This window comes from Alexandromys fortis, unplaced genomic scaffold, assembly GCF_014885135.2.
Source record: "Alexandromys fortis isolate MF-2015 unplaced genomic scaffold, M_Fortis_MF-2015_v1.1 scaffold_89, whole genome shotgun sequence".
Lineage (NCBI taxonomy): Eukaryota > Metazoa > Chordata > Mammalia > Rodentia > Cricetidae > Alexandromys > Alexandromys fortis.
Genome location: NW_026067973.1, coordinates 6,810,362 through 6,826,551, shown reverse-complemented (window position 1 = coordinate 6,826,551; position 16,190 = coordinate 6,810,362). Strand labels below are relative to the sequence as shown.

Here is a 16,190-nt window from a genome sequence, read left to right as displayed (position 1 = left end):
AAGGTCAAAGGGGTCACAGCCAGGCACACCTTTTACTTTGTGGGCAGCAGCTGCTCGGACTTCAGCTTCGCAGTCTTTAAGGAGACTCTGGAAGGCGGGGATGAGGTCATTGAGTGTGATTTTAGGTCCCACTGCTTTCTGGAGCTAGAAAACAATTTCTACAGGTTTAATGTATACTAACAAAATAGTGTACTCTTCAAATGTATATTGTAACCACAACAGGCTGTCAGGCTTTCACGGCAAACACTTCACCCACTGAGTCATCTAACTGGCCCCAAAATGGAAAGATTAAATTTTTGATGTTATATCCAGCTACCCAACATAATTTATAAGCTATATTTGTTAGAAAATCTGTGGGGCAAATGACTTTGAGGTTTTCTTAATACCTGAAATGTCAATGCATTTTACCTCTGAAAATTTGTCAGCTACCATATAGCGAACCCGCCAAGATTTATCTTCTGCTGCTTGCCGAAGTGTAGGCATTACCAAGGCCTCAAGGTCATCCTGAGACAGTAACTGGGCAATACTGACACAAGCTTCCACAGCTAGTAGGCGCACAGAATCCTAAAGGAAAAACATTCTGTTCAGTCAGTCTGCTGAAACAGGGCACACTGAGTTAGTGTGAGGCGATGCTGTCACAGGTACCGTTTAAGACAGAGGGAAAGAAACACCACCGTGCTGGCTAATTTATGTCAACTTGAGAAGAGGGAGCCTCAACTGAGAAGATGCCTCCACAAGATCCAACTGGAGGCAAGTCTGTAGGTCACTTTCTTAATTATTTTTGGGGAGGACCACTGTGAGTAGTCCCATACTGGGCGGGTGGTCCTGGGTTCTATAAGAAAACAGGCTGAGCAGGCCATCAGGGTGCAAGCCAATATGTAGCACCCCTCTGTAGCTCCTGCCTCCAGGTTCCTTCCCTGTTTGAGTTCCTGTTCTGGCTTCCTTCAGTGATAGACTACAGTGCGGAAGCAGAAGCACAATAAACCTTTCCTCTCCAACTTGCAATTTTGGTCAGATGTTTCATCGCAGCGACAGAAACATTAACTAAGACACCCTCTGTATGTGATGGGGTGTCTTTAGGTCTTCAAATGGCTGAGTAACTTCTTTCTTTGCATGTCAAAGACTTAAAAGTGACACTCTGTTCAAATTATATTGACTACAGTCAAGTTTTTATTCAGGACAATGAGAAAGATGTTCTAAATGTTATTAACTGCATATGAATAATGTGTGTGGAAGTCAGAGGACAGCATCCTGGAGTCAGATGTTCCACCTTTCCATGGGTTCTGAGCACTGAAATCAGGCAAAAACTTTCACCGGGACATCTGACTGGTCTCAAAATATAAAGATTATTTTTTTAATTTAATGCTATACTCAAACCCTTATTATAATATGAAGTTAAAAAATATACTTACATAAATAACTAATAACATAGTCGAAGAGTTTAAAGGACAAGGAAGGTCACTTTGAAAGCTATTTCCAGCTCTCGTGGCCATAAGAATAGCAGGAGACAAAGTGTGCGAAGGAAGACACGGAAGGAAGAAAGATCAACAGTCGAGTAACAGAGTTGAAGTGAAATGCTGAAACTCAAACTGAGACAGCCCTGTCTAGTAAACAGAGAAGAAAATCGGAAAGGCAGAGACAACCCGCTTTTCCATATATAAGGCTGCTCAATGCCAAATGGGACACAAGAATGTCTTTTGAGTAAGAGAAAACACAAAATTAAAGCTCAATTAGACATTAGGAGTTAGGATTTCAGACTTGGGAAAATCAGACCTATAACCCTATGAGCACCAAGGAGAAATGGAGCAAGAAATTTACTGTCTATGTATTACAATCGAACATGCATAAAACACACATAAATACAATACATATGCAAATTCAACACAGTACACATGTACTCTCACCACCTGCCTGGTTTATCAATGTCACCTACCTGGCCTTCTCCTTCTATTCTTATCCCTCCTACAACTTGGTGTCCACCCATAAGCCAGAATGACCTTTCAAAACCGTAAATTACATATCACACCTCTTCTCCAGATCTAGGTAGCCTCACTACATCAGAGAAAACCCAAAACCGCAGTCTTCTGTGGGCTAATGATGCTACCACCCCTTCTTTCTTCTCCACTCCCATGATTATTGGACCCATCCAACTACCATGTTCCAATGTTGATTTTTCCTATCTCACATCCTTTCTTTACCAGCCTCTAACACTCCTGGAAGGAGTGGAGACAGCATTTTTCTGTCGTTGGTCACTTCTTCAGAGCCCTTTACTGACCAGCAGTCCAAGTCCTACTACATTACACTATTTTTACAACATTTAGGTCTGATTTTTAGCATGTTTTTCCCCATTAAAATGTAAGTCCCATGAGAGCAGGGTCCTGTATGCCCTTAACACTAGAACTGTGCCCCACATGTGTAGATACTCTATGTAGGCACTCAATGACAAATATTTCTGTCAATGAGTAAGCCAGGAGCAGATCTTCTACCAGTCGTCAGAGAAGGCACAGTGTATACACATTTCCTAACAAAGCACTTAATATTTTCTGAGCACCAAATGCTAACAGCCTGCCCACCTATGAATGTGTGAGTTTCAATGTTCATTGGTTTCCAGACTCTGTGGCTGCTTCAGCAATGCAAGAGCAAAGTCCAACAATTAACAAGGACCTATGACCCCTAGAGCCAAAAATATTTCCTGGCTGGCCTTTCGCCAGAAAACCTGCAAATCCCTAGCCTACTATTTTGCAGGAAGTATAGAAGATAAAAGAAAACATCAAATTATGCCATGAGAAGTATTAACCTGCTAAATTCCAAATAAGGATCCTAAGCTTGTTCTGCTACAACATGGAAACCACCATGTATGTGTGGCATCTGCATGCTTGAAATGTTGCCAGTGTTCAAACTGTAAGACTTAGAAACTTGGGGCCAAAGTCTACATACATTCAAACCCCAACTGAACCACAACTAGCTAAATATATAAATATAGCCTTGAACAAGCTTCATAAACCAGGTGGGCCTCCATTTCCTTGAGTATCTGTGCCATGGGCTGTTAGAAGAGCCTAATTTCATAATACATGTAGCCACTTAAAACAGGCTGGGAGATACAGTCAGCCTGGCCATGGTTCCCTGCACATCAATGGATTCAGCTAACCATGGATCAAAATATTTGGGAAATTATTTTTATCTGTACTAAACACATACAGACTGTTTTCCTGTCACAATCCCTAAAGAAAGTAGTATAATAACTATTTATTGATCATTTACACTGCAGCTTTATTATTTATTGTGTTTGTGAGAGTGTGGGTACATGCATACTACAGCACATATGTGGAGGTCAGAGGGCAATTTTTGGGATTTGGTTATCTTCCACCTTTCTGTGGCAGGGTCTCTCTTGTTTCTGCTGCTGCACTGTGCACCCATGATTTTCAGGGTGATTCTCCTGTCTCTGCCTCCTATCTCACAACAGAGTGCTGAGACTGCAGATACATGCCACGACATCCAGCTTTGCATGGGTTCTGGAGATTATGGGCAACTGTCACCTTCACAGGTTGAGCCACCTCTCCAGCCCTGGTTTACGCTGTATTAGGTATTACAAGTAGTCTAAAAGTGACTCGGACAAGAGGATGTGTACAAGCTGGCGATGTGCACAACGTGTACACCACTTTACACATGGAAACCAGCTCTACAGATGCTCCTGCAACCATCCCCACTGCCCATACTGATAAACATCTGGATTGACTAATTTAGGGGTTTCCTGACTTTTATCATTTCTACACCAAAGAAACCAGACCCTTGAGTCTAAAATTGCTATTGTGTGCAGTAAGACCATACACTAGTGCAGAAATTACCAAAGTCTCCAAATCACAGTACAGTCCACAAACCTGAAAGATATTCTTCCCTGATACAGCCCTGGGCTTCATAGTTACCAAACCTAATTCTTCTCTAACTCTTCCTAACAACCACTAAAAAAAAGTGGTGCCTGGGCTGGAGAGATGGCTCAGCGGTTAAGAGCACTGACTGCTCTTCCCAAGGACCCGGGTTTAATTCCCAGCACCCAAATGGCAGCTCACAACTGTCTGAAAATCCAGTTCCAGGGAATCTGACACCTTCATACCAATGCACATAAAATAAAGTTAAATAAATTTAAAAAAAAAAAAAAAAGAAAGTGGAGTCTAAAAAGACACATAGGAGCGTTAGGATAAACACCAGGCCAGAACTGAGTTTTAACTTAGCAAAAGGACCCTACATTAGAGTCAAAACTCCCCAAATAAGTGGTTTTTTAATTACTAAAGAGCATATCTGCATCTCCTAAATCTAAAGCCTAAAGTTACCTGTTCATCTGAAGCTAGATTCGTGAACAATGGAACAATTTCAGTTTTCACACTGTCTAATTCCAAAACTTTTGCAAATTCACCCAATTTGGAAGCAGCAGCACGTCGCACCATTGGTGTGTCATCTGAGCACAGGGAACGGAAGTGCCTGCAGCATGAAATAAGGTATTTCCTGTCAAACACTTGGTTAAACATGCCCCAAAACCAGGAGATGGCCATTTAGAATCTTTCCCTTATAAACATTAATGATTAGGTTTCTACTTATAGGTGTAAAGAAAGGACCAGGAAAATAGCTCAGTCAGGAAAGTGCCTGCCTCCCAAATGTGACACACACTCAAGAGTCCCCAGGACCTACGGAAATAGCTACGTACAGTGGCAGTGCCGACAGCCTCAGAGGTGGTAAGATGGGAGGCAGAAATGGGAGGACCCCAGAAAGCTCGCAGGTCAGGTAGGCTAGTCTGTGGTGAAGTTCCAGCCAATGTCTCAAAGAAAAGGAGGAAGGTACCTGAGCACCAACACCAGAGGTTGCCACATGAAACACACACACCCATACTCACGTGCGCACCCACAGATACACATACACATACTCATACACAAAAGCCATCAGTATATGCAACTACATGAGAAAGCATCACCAATCCTGGCAGCCAGTAAGAAGCACTGAGGGCAGCAAAACATTCTGTAAACTCTAGCTGTGACTCCCCAGTAATCCCAAACACTAAAAAATAGTCTCTTACTGTCGAATTTCTGCCTTGACAGCATTTGAAGCTCTGGGATAGCAAACGCTGAACAAACCACATGCAGATGTGCGAGAGGTAAACCAATCCCCACTTGCCAGGCGCTTCACCAGAGGTACAAAATGAGCTTCGAGAGCAACGGGCGTATGCTCCTGAGATATCTGCCTCAGGGACTCCACAGCCTTGTCTCGAACCACAGTCTCCTCCACGGTAGCCAAGCTTTCCAAAGGAGGCTGCGGAGATGGAAAAGGAAAAGCAGAGATGACAACTTATTAAATCCGGTTAGCCACAGATTGACACCTATTATGTGACTGAAGGGAACCGGCACGTGTAACCAGAATGTCAGCTACATCAGACCAAATGGTGACTTTCAGTTCACACAGTGGTAACATATGGTGTGGCCAACCTGAAGACACGACTTCTGTGGAAAAGCCAAGATGGCGTGTCCCAGATGGCAATCCCCAGATGGTGTCTACAGATGACACTGGAACAGACTTGACACAGTATCACTATTGTTGGGAGAGGATGTTTAAATGATGTACAGCCACATTCAGACTTAAGAACAAGTCCAAATCTAGGGCCGACTGTAGGTGCCACACTGCATGGTGATTTCTGGCCAGGCTCCCTAGTTCATACCCTTTTGTGCACTATCCTACTGTTCTTAGAGGTGCAAGCAATCTATCGATGAGCGCTTGGTGGCATCAATTCATGCAACCAATAAAAAGCTGAATCAACATCAGGTTTTTTTCAAAATACATTCAGAATCTTTCTAAGAGCCATATAGGAGTTTCAGACAGAACAAGCAAATATTAATTAAATGCAGGGACAGGGAGATCCTGCAGCTACAGAGACATAAAAGACAGGAGAGGTTCAAGGTCTGGCACTTGTCAATAACTGAATGTGGCAGCCTGGCAGACGTGGAGATGGGCTGTTTCTCTGAACCTCTAGCTGACTTTCTCAATTTGCATTTGATCCCAGTAAATTCAGCTTAAGGCACAGCTGCAGAAACTAGAACAAAACTCCACAGCAGAACTGACCAAGAATGAAGCTCAGAACTTAAGGGAAGAAGTGTGCCTACTTGATATGGTTCAAAAAGGTAGACAGCGCTGCTCTTTCCTAGATAGGATGTCAGAGGCCCACTGAAAAGACACTACGTCTTACTAGTCGGTCTCTCATGATCTGTCCTCTGTCTACGGCAACATCCTCTCACTTCTACAGGAGAAGGCCAAACTCCAGAGAATGGCTTGTTTGAACTCTGCCCATTGATGACCACTCCTGCTTACTTTCACTCCAATTTTTTATACACTAGCAGCTTTGAACCCAAAGTGCCACAGTTGTAACCCTATGACACCCGTTCTTTCCACAGTGAATTCTGTTATGCTGTAGCCCTAGGCTCCAGAAGCAATAAGCGCAGTCACTATGAAGGAGTCTACATCCAATGGTGGAATCAGATGAGAACAGGCTGTAGGGCAAGGGGGTGATCATGAGGCTACTTCAATGGTGGTCAGGAAAGGCCTCTCATACAAAATGCAGTTGTCTGACTTACAAGGAGTCAGCTGTAGGAAATTCTGAATAGCATCTCTCTAGAGGTAACACCTACAGCCAATGTCTTAAGGCAATATGAGCTGGGTTTACAGTGAACAGAAAGACCAATGTGTGTGGAATGAATTATCAAGAGGAACACAGTATATATATTATGAGTTTTTTCGCTACTGTGAACCAAAATAGCTAACAGAAACAAAGGATTTAATCTGGTTCATAGTTTCAAAGATTCATTTCATGATTACCTGGCCCATGAGCCTCAGCAGAACAACATGGCAGTTACAAAACGGGGCAGAGCCGGGCGATGGTGGCACAAGCCTTTAATCCCAGCACTCGGGAGGCAGAGGCAGGCGAATCTCTGTGAGTTCGAGACCAGCCTGGTCCACAGAGCTAGTTCCAGGACAGGCTCCAAAGCCACAGAGAAACCCTGTCTCGAAACCCCCCCCCAAAAAAAAAACGGGGCAGAAGAGCTTCCCTGACTTACTACAAGGAAGCAGAGAGTCCAAGGACAGAAGCAAGACACCCTCCAGAAGCTGCCCCCAGCATCCTACATCCTACAGCTTTCTCACCTCCTAAGGCCTCCAGAACCTCCCAAAATAGTGCCACTAGCTGGAGACCAAGTGCTCAGCACACAAGTGGGCTCTAAGACTGATTGGGATAGATAAAAAGTCTACAGGAAGAGGTGAGGAAGGAGGGAAGGGAGGACTTAAGAAAGTCTTCTAGCCCAGCGGTGGAGGCACACGCCTTTAATCCCAGCATTCATGACACAGAGGCAGGTGGATCTCTGTGAATTCGAGGCCAGCCTGGTCTACAAGAGCTAGTTCCAGGACAGGCTCTAAAGCTACAGAGAACCTGTCTCAAAAAACAAAACAAAAAAACAAAAAAAAGAAGAAAGCCTTCTAGTGCTGGACTGCAGCTCAGTGAATGAGAACTTACCCAGAATGCAAAGGGCTTCAATCTCTAGCAATCTCTAAAAACAACAGTTATCTTCTAGGTTGGACTTGTATAACTGAGTAGCTGGAGACACAACTAAAGAGAGGCAGATTCTGAGGGGGAAATGACAGCCACTTCTAACTCTACAAGTCTCCACTCATCTAACATCCATCTACGTCTGGAGTTCTAAAGAACAGTTCATATATAGCCAGAAACCATGGCAGCCAGTATCATATATACAATATTTAAAGCCCTACAACAGCCAGTCCGGCATTGTCCAGGTGATCCATTTCTAGTCATCCTTTAAGGCCTCATTCATCTGCATGGTGGCGCACACCTTTAATCTCAGTCCTCCAGAAGCAGAGGCAGGAGGATCTCTATGAATTTGAAGCCAGCCTGGTCTATATAGAATTTCAAGCCAGTCAAGGCGACATAGCAAGACTCTGTCTCAAAAATACAAACAAACAAAAGAAAAAAAGACAGCTAAATCAAGTTCCCTTCCTCCCCATCTCTAGCAAATCTTCAGCAGCAGACACGAGTTCTTGGATTCGGCTGATACAAGAGTTGAAGTGCCTACATTATTCATTCATCAACATAATTACCACCTGCCCATAAAAAGAACTGCATGAAAACGCAGCTGCACGTCTATCGCCAGACAATAAAGACGCGGTTGAGACAACAGAGCTCCAAAAGGAGGGTAGGTCAAAGATAAGAACTCACCAGCAAACAGTGGGCGAAGTCAGGACCTCCGACCAAACCAGTGAAATTTCCCAGCTGCTCAGCAAGAGCCAACAGCACCTCATCTTCGTCATAAATTGTATCTGGAGATAACAACAGTTGGTTAGACCATAGGGGCAAGTGCCACTGAGCTGGTACCCACACAGCTGCTGCAACTACCCTCCTAAAAACATTTTCTTCCTTGTGCGAATCAGAAGTCTTCCAGAATGTTTCACAGAATTATTAAGAAATTCATATCTCACATCAATTACCTTTCCATTAGCTACCCGGCTTATGTTTGCGTTTGTCTGGTCTAACATTTCTAGACACCTGGCAGAAGGCACCTGCTCCATCTAGTACTTATTTCTACAGTAGGTAACAAACTAAAAAAAAGAAAGAAAAAGAAGAAAAAAAGTAGCTTGAAAGCCCATGGAAAATGGAACGTGTTTCTTTAAAGGACACATACCTGTAAGGAAAGGCAGCAGTTCAGTTCGAGTCCTTTCCACCCCGAGAGCTAGAGCAATAGTCGATAACTTCTTAATACTGTTGAGCCGGAGCTTTAAAAATAAAGTAATAAAGTGAGAAGAACAACAACAAAGCAAAGAGATGGTTGCAACTCAGGTCGAGAAAAGCTAACAGGTGAGACACTGGCATACAGTACATAACGAAGATGAGCCTTTCACTTAGACCTTATTCCTAAAAAGAACTCAAGGACCGTTTAACACGTCATTAGCCAGAGGCTTTCCCAGGGAGGGCACTGACGGGCCGGCAAAGAAATGAATGAATGAAAACACCGGGGCAGTGGGAGATTCCGAAAAGAGAGAACTCCGGACGGAAGGAAGCAGGTGAAACGGTTAAACACAACTCCTCCCTTTTCAGAGAAAAGTTCCATCACATCTGAGTTAATCAGCTGGGGCGCTCTTCCCACCCAACTAGCCGGGCCAGTTTGCCGGCAGAGCCAGACACTCGCAGCACTTCAAAGGGACCCTGGCCGCCGGGCCGCTCCTCCGCTCCCGGGCGGTCCCGCAACCCACCGGGGCTCGCCCACCCGACGCGGGAACTGGTTTCCCGCCCACTGCCGGAGCCACCACCCGGAGGCTCGAGGTAGGGCTGCTGAGAGTTGAGGCGGACCACCGCGGAGCCGCCGCCGCCCCCGAGTCCCGAACGAACGCCGACTAGGGTTCTGCCGACCCCGGAGCCGCCCCCACGGCTGAGCCGGCCTTCCCGCTTCCCTACCATGTGCGCCTCCGCGCTCGCCTCAGCTCCCCAGCCCCAATCTAGTACCTGTACATCCTCATTGCGGAGCTCGTCGATTAAAACCGCGATCGGATAGAGTGAATCATCTCCATCTCCGCCCGCTGCGCCCGGACCGGCCCCGGGCCCCGCCGCGCCCGCCATGTTCTTCCTCCTCTGACTAGTCGCCGCCGTACGCCCTGCGCCCCGGCCACGCCCCGCGCTCCGGCCACGCCCCACGCCCAGGCCACGCCCCGCAGCCAGGCAGGCGGGGCTAAATCCAATCCGCCCGCTTTGGGAAAGCCAAGGAACCGAGTGTTTAGCCTGCGCGCGGAGGCTCCGGCCTGACCGGCATTGCCTGAACTGGGCATCTGGACTCCAGTAGAAGGGCGGGCTGAGAAAACCAATGGAACCCTTGCATCCTTTCCCCAGCCGAAAGAAACATGGGCAGGGATTCATTCTCTGCTCGCTGTGCTCTGACAGAGAGGGGCCTTCTTGAGTGATAGGTGCCGAACCTCGGTAGCCAAAGACGGTAGCCTAGGCCAGGAGGAAGAAGCTTTAGCACCTCCCCCAGACTCCAGGCTGGCCTGGAGCCTCTGGGTCTCAGCCCTAATTTCCCCCTGGGCTAGAAGCCTCCGCACAACCCCTCCACCTCTTCCGCTGGCCTGTTTGCCAAAATCGTGGCTGGCTCCTGCTCCTTAAGACAAATAATGTGTGTGGTGAGAGAAAATGAACGGTGCTGTCCAAACTCCCCAGTCAATATTTTTTCCACGCAAGCTGTTCAAAACATGCTGCTCCCTTGTTTTTGTGTTTCTTTTCAGTGTGGTACTGGAACGGCGCCTTCTGTTGTATTGTCTTCCTTTTTTTTTTTTTTTAACCGCTCTTTAGCAAGAAGCAGAAGCACCAAGCATAACTAGGCCCAGTTTTAAATCTCCCCAGTTCGGTGGGGTGGAAACTGGCCTCCCTAGATCTCCAAAAGTCCTCCTAGAGGAGAACTCATGCAAAGTTTTCACTTGCATGAAGTAACTTGAATGCGCCGTCTTTTTATGTTTTAGACTGAGATGTGAGCGACCTAGACGGGTAGTTCTGTAGACTATCAGTTTCATGAAATTGTCAAGTTATTAATAAATGCAGTTTAAGAGGTAAGATTTTTTTTTCTTTTTAAAACATGGGACCCTTAACAGGAAACAGGAGATGGTTAGCCCTTAGTAGTCAAAGATCGAAAACCAACAGACTTTAGCAGTTTGGGTTTTTATTTTGTTTTGTTTTGTTTCAAATTGGGCCCACAAATGTTTGCTTGAAGGCTTTCGTTTTATTTTTATTTTGATAATTTTTAGAATCACGTAAGGCACAGTCTGGACTGCTGGGGTGACTACTTTGTTTTTTAAATTACAAAAGTAAGTGTGTGTGTGTGTGTGTGTGTGTGCGCGCACACACACATATAAACCACTTAACAAGTATGGTCAGAGGACAACCTGCAGTGTGGGTTATCTCCTTTTACCACCTGGGTTCCAGTAGCCGAACTCAGGCTGTCCGATTTGGTGGCGCACTCCTTCACCCACTGAGCCATCCAGCTGCCACAGAGTGCAGCACACACACCAGCATCAGTTTCCACACAGCTTTTATTGTGCTGGGCTCATAAGAAATGAACAGAGTGAAAAATACGTGTTTATGTACAAAATGAAAGCCAGAGGGCATCATGCAATGACACCGTCTCGGTGCTTCTAAAAGATAAGAGAATGAAGAAACTGGGGGCTGAGTGTGGTGAGGCCTAAAGCAGCCCCAGCTCACAAAGTGTGGCTTACTTTTAGTAAAAGATACATTTGTCATACTGAATTGCAAAAATATCAACATTATTACTTTTAATAGTATTGGCCTTGTGGTTTTATTTGTATTTAACTTGTAAATTTGGTTTTGTAGATGGATAAAGGCTGTAATTTTAAAAGAACATAATATTATTAATTTGAATTTGAAATTTTAAGTAACATTTAATAATTTGATGGAGTTTGCAGGATTTTTGTTTATTCTTTTCTCCTTAAAAGTAGATCCAAGCTGGGCAGTGGTGGCGCACACCTTTAATCCCAGCACTCAGGAGGCAGAGGCAGGCGGATCTCTATGAGTTCGAGGCCAGCCTGGTCTATAAGAGCTAGTTCCAGGACAGGAACCAAAAAGCTATGGAGAAACCCTGTCTCGAAAATCAAAAAAAGAAAAAGAAAAAAAAAAAAGTAGATCCAAAGCTGGCTATGGTGACACGTCCCAGCACTAGAGAGGCAGAAGCAAGCAGGCAGGTCTCTGTGAGTTCAAGGCCAGCCTGGTCTACAGAGCGAGTTCCAGGACAACCAAGGCTACACACACACACACACACACACACACACACACACACACACACACAAAACCTGTTTGGGGGGGGACAACACTGACTAAAGAAAGAAAATTTAAAAATAAAAGCCATGCTTAAGGGTACATACCTTTAATCCCAGCACTAGGAGATAGAGGTAGAGGGATCTTTGTGAATTTGAAGCTAGCCTGGTCTAAACAGTGAGCTCCTGGTCAGCTGAAGCTACATAGTGAGACCCTGTGTCCCTCCCCCAGAAAAAAGTGCACCCAGGTGCATGCTCAGAATCCAATGGATAGGAATCAGAGGTGGGGATACATAGATAGTTTTAGGCCAGCCAGGGTTCACAGAGAGACCTCGATGGATCCAGCCTGGCATGGGAAGCACAAGCCGGCGATCCTATCTGTGCTTGCCCATCGCCCAGGAGGCGCTACTCCATCCCTAACACCCAGCGAAAGAGAAACAGAGGGCTAAATTCGGACTTGGTATTTTACCAGGAAAAGGATCAGAAGAGTTCCTACGACCTGGAAGCAAGCATTTCTATCCCCTGATCTAAAATGTGTTCAGAAATGATAAAAGAGGCAAGCACAGAGGAGGAGCAGACCGTCATTCCCACACTTTGATAGGCTAATAAAATCAGCGCGCCGGCCTTAAGCTCCTCTGCTTCAGCGTCAGATGTGATCTGCTCAAGCAGGCACCATCAGGTGGAGGCCTAAGGAATAACTATCATTAAAGATGAAATCACAAGCTGAGGAAATAGAACCCAGAAAATTGCCTGCTTTGAGAGTCATGGAGGCCAGACTTCAATCCCCACCTGTGTCTCTGACTCACAGTGACCCACATACCTCTCCCCAAGCCTCGGTCACAGGCTCCACCCCCCTCCCCTGTAAAACAGAGCTAACCACCTGGTTCCTACTCCAGTAACTGTGAGGCTCCAAGAACAAAGCAAGTAATAAACGCAGAGATGCCAATAAACCCTTCAGGAAAGAATGCGGATGAAAATGGGCCACAGCCAGGAGAAGCTTCTTCCCAAAGGGGGCTAGGTTCAAAGGCAGGCTTTGAGGAAATATGATCTACTGACCATGCAAGGGTTTTGTCATAAATGTAGATTCCTGGGCCTGTGGATAGAATGTGTGCTTTATAGGCTCAAGGCTTTTGCTTCAATCTACAGGATAAAAAATGAAAAGTTAGCTAGGAAGACAGTTCAGTAGGGAAGAGGGCCCGCTACATAAACTCCTGAGTTCAGACCACCATTTAAAAGGCTGGATGTAGCAATAACATCTTGTAGCCCTAGTGTTGTGATAGGGAGAGATGGGGGCCCTTGGGACTGGCTGCCTGACAGCCCAGCCCTGAGTTGAGTGAGAGATGCTGCCTGTCTTTGGGGAATAAGTGCCGGAGAATGATTGAGAAGGGCACCCTCACATATGCCTCCTACACACACACACACACACACACATGCTGCATGCACACATGCATGCAAGTGCACACGTACACTTTTTTTTAAAAGAATTTAATACATGCCAGTTCTCAGGAGGCAGAGGGAATTTTATCTCTGTGAGTTCCAGGACAGCAAGGACTATATAATAACACCTGGTCGCAAATAAATAAATACAATTTTAAAATCTTTTTAATGCAAACTCCAGACTTGCTGAGTTAGAATCTTTAAAACTGGAGCCGGACATCTTACAGGGCTCTCCAGCCCAGAGACTCTAGTGTGATTGATGGTTGAAACTCACTAAAAGGTTTATCTGTGGACAATTAATTACCAGGTTTATCTGTGGACAATTAATTACCAGGTCCAGCAATAGGCACCAACTCAGAAAGGATCTACAATCTTTGGAGGCCACCTCTGTCCAGGAAAAACAACAATGCTAACTGCTTATCAATAAGCAATTCTGTCCCTCCTGGCTATGGGTTCTGCCTGACTAGAAAGATAATCCCTCTGCTGCTGATTCCTGGCAGCCTGTGGTACTGGACTACTTTCGTACCCCACTATCCTTCCCAAGGCTGCCTCTACCCTTCTCTCAGCTTCCCACACACACCACAAGAAACTAATGACCAGGGAGCCCAGAGGCAACAGCTGAGCCTAGGCTGAGGATGGAAGGCAGCTCTGAAATGAGACTGTCTCAGCACAAAGTCAGAGCTCTGCCGCCCACACAACAGTTCACTCAACCAGTGTGAACAAGAGAAGGCAAGGCTAGACTTGCCCAGGTCCTGCTCAATAACGCAAGGCTATGATCGCACAGCTTGGCAGAATCAACAGCCATCATAGTTCTCTGTGTCGCACAGAAAAGGATCAAATCTGAACAACACTGTCATCCTCAATGGGCTATTTGCCTCTTCCTCACGGACACAGAGGTTTACAAACAGGAGGAGTGGCAAAAATGGGCCCCTCCAGTCACTCACTGGAAGACTACAGAGGGAGACCTGTAGGTTAAAGCACTACTAGATCTCTGGCCCACTAACAACACCAGCAAGAGAGGAATGAGGCTCAGTTCGTGAACTGAGACGTACAGGTGCCTTCCCAATACAGCCATCCCTTGGCATGAGCCAAAGGCTTGGTTGCAGGACATATCCCTGTGCCGAAATCCAACAATGCTCAAGGTGCTTCTATAAAATGGTTTGGTACCTGTGTCCAGTCTGCACCCAGACATCTCCAGATCACTTCACCTAACAAGTCAATGCTGGAACAACTGAATATTAGAGCATAATGAAAAGGAAATATGTCTGCTCATAGCCAGTAAACTTTCATTTGGATCTAGGGATGCGGGACCTATGAATAAGAGATCTGCATCTTCATTTAGCAGGACGATCCTGTAAACTGACTCCCGGGTCCATGTTTAATTCATTCCGACGTAACAGTCGCCCTGGTGGCACTCGTGACATCTTAAATTCATATTCAAACACTGCCTCATTCTAAGGAACTCAAATGTTTTCTTCCCGGTCTCATATATCGATCTTTTCGCTGTCTTTCCCTCTCTTTTCTTTGCGTCATATTTCTCCCCACCCTCTTCTATGGATGGCAATTCTCCAACAGTGAGAGGCGGCTTTAGCTGAGGTCACACAGCAGTGAAATGAATGCAGTCCTCACAAGCATGACAACTGCTATTCCCTCCCTCGTCCCCTCAGCAGCTAAGGTAAAACATTACCTGAGTTCCTGTAAGAGCAAATCAAAGAACCAGTCTAACCAGGTCTCGTTTAGTACACTACAAATGACGGTTGGGAGCACATTTGGGAGTCAGGGACACTGTGGGCTGCAGTGCCATTTCTACCAGTAGGCAGCTGCGTGACGCAGGGCAAACAACTTCCTCTCTATGAATCTATAGCCTGCCCGGTTTCTTTGTGTGGCTGTTCAGAAAATTAAATTCATATGATGCTTAGAGCTGAATATGGCAGCATGCACCTACAAACGCAGCACTCGGGGGTCTCTCCAGGAAGATCAAGGATTCCAGCTGATCCAGGCTACATGTCTTAAGAAAAATCAAGCCAGTGTAGTGGCATTCAGGAGGAAGAAGCAGGTGGATTTCTTTCTTTCTTTCTTTCTCTCTCTCTCTCTCTTCCTTCCTTCCTTCCTTCCTTCCTTTCTTTCTTTCTTTCTTTCTTTTTTTGGTTGTCTAAGACAGAGTTTCTCTGTGTAATTTTTGAGCCTGTCCTGGAACTAGCTCTTGTAGACCAGGCTGGCCTCGAACTCACAGAGATCCGCCTGCCTCTGCCTCCCAAGTGCTGGGATTAAAGGCGTGCGCCACCACCGCCCAGCTGAAGCAGGTGGATTTCTGTTAGTCTGAAACCAGTCGGTGCTACATCTCCCTCCAGATTGTATTTAAATATCACCTATTTCCCCATATTTCTGATAATGTCCCTATTTGGTAGCTAGACTCACTGTATTTTGAACTTGAAACATGAAGACTGTTACACACATTTGGGTCTTGATTACTGCACTGAGCCTCCCCAAGCTGGTCTTACCTATGGCATCCACAGATGCCCAGCTCTTCTCTGCTCAGTTCCGTTATGTCTACAGGATAGAGCCCAGCTGTCCTTCCCCTCTCTTATCTTAGAAACGTCTTATCACTTTCTCTTCTGTCAGGTTCAGTGTGTTCGGACTGATATTGAGGTCTTTAATCCATTTGGACTTGAGTTTTGTGCATGGTGATAGACATGGATCTATTTTCATTCTTCTACAGATTGACATCCAGTTTTGCCAGCACAATTTGTTGAAGATGCTCTCTTTTTTCCATTGTATACTTTTAGCTCCTTTATCGAAAATCAGGTGTTCATAGGTTTGTGGGTTAAAGTGAGGGTCTTCTATTCTATTCCATTGGTCGACTTCTCTGTTTTTATGCCAATACCAAGCTGTTTTCAATACTG

At 45.5% G+C, this 16,190-nt stretch overlaps 1 protein-coding gene across 6 annotated transcripts in view; it reads right to left on the bottom strand.

The window, feature by feature from the left end:
• Ppp2r1b (protein phosphatase 2 scaffold subunit Abeta) overlaps positions 1-9,700 on the bottom strand; it is a 34,925-nt gene extending 25,225 nt beyond the window's left edge. For all 6 annotated transcript variants that reach the window (XM_050156433.1, XM_050156435.1, XM_050156436.1 and 3 more), the window contains exons 1-7: positions 9,542-9,700; positions 8,724-8,814; positions 8,261-8,361; positions 5,066-5,298; positions 4,329-4,476; positions 409-564; positions 30-144 (exon numbers count right to left, since the gene is read on the bottom strand). In XM_050156433.1, the coding sequence (XP_050012390.1) occupies positions 30-144; positions 409-564; positions 4,329-4,476; positions 5,066-5,298; positions 8,261-8,361; positions 8,724-8,814; positions 9,542-9,655 (958 nt within the window). In that variant the 5' untranslated portion in view covers positions 9,656-9,700. The remainder of the gene's footprint in view (positions 1-29; positions 145-408; positions 565-4,328; positions 4,477-5,065; positions 5,299-8,260; positions 8,362-8,723; positions 8,815-9,541) is intronic.
• Between the last annotated feature and the right edge of the window lie 6,490 nt (positions 9,701-16,190).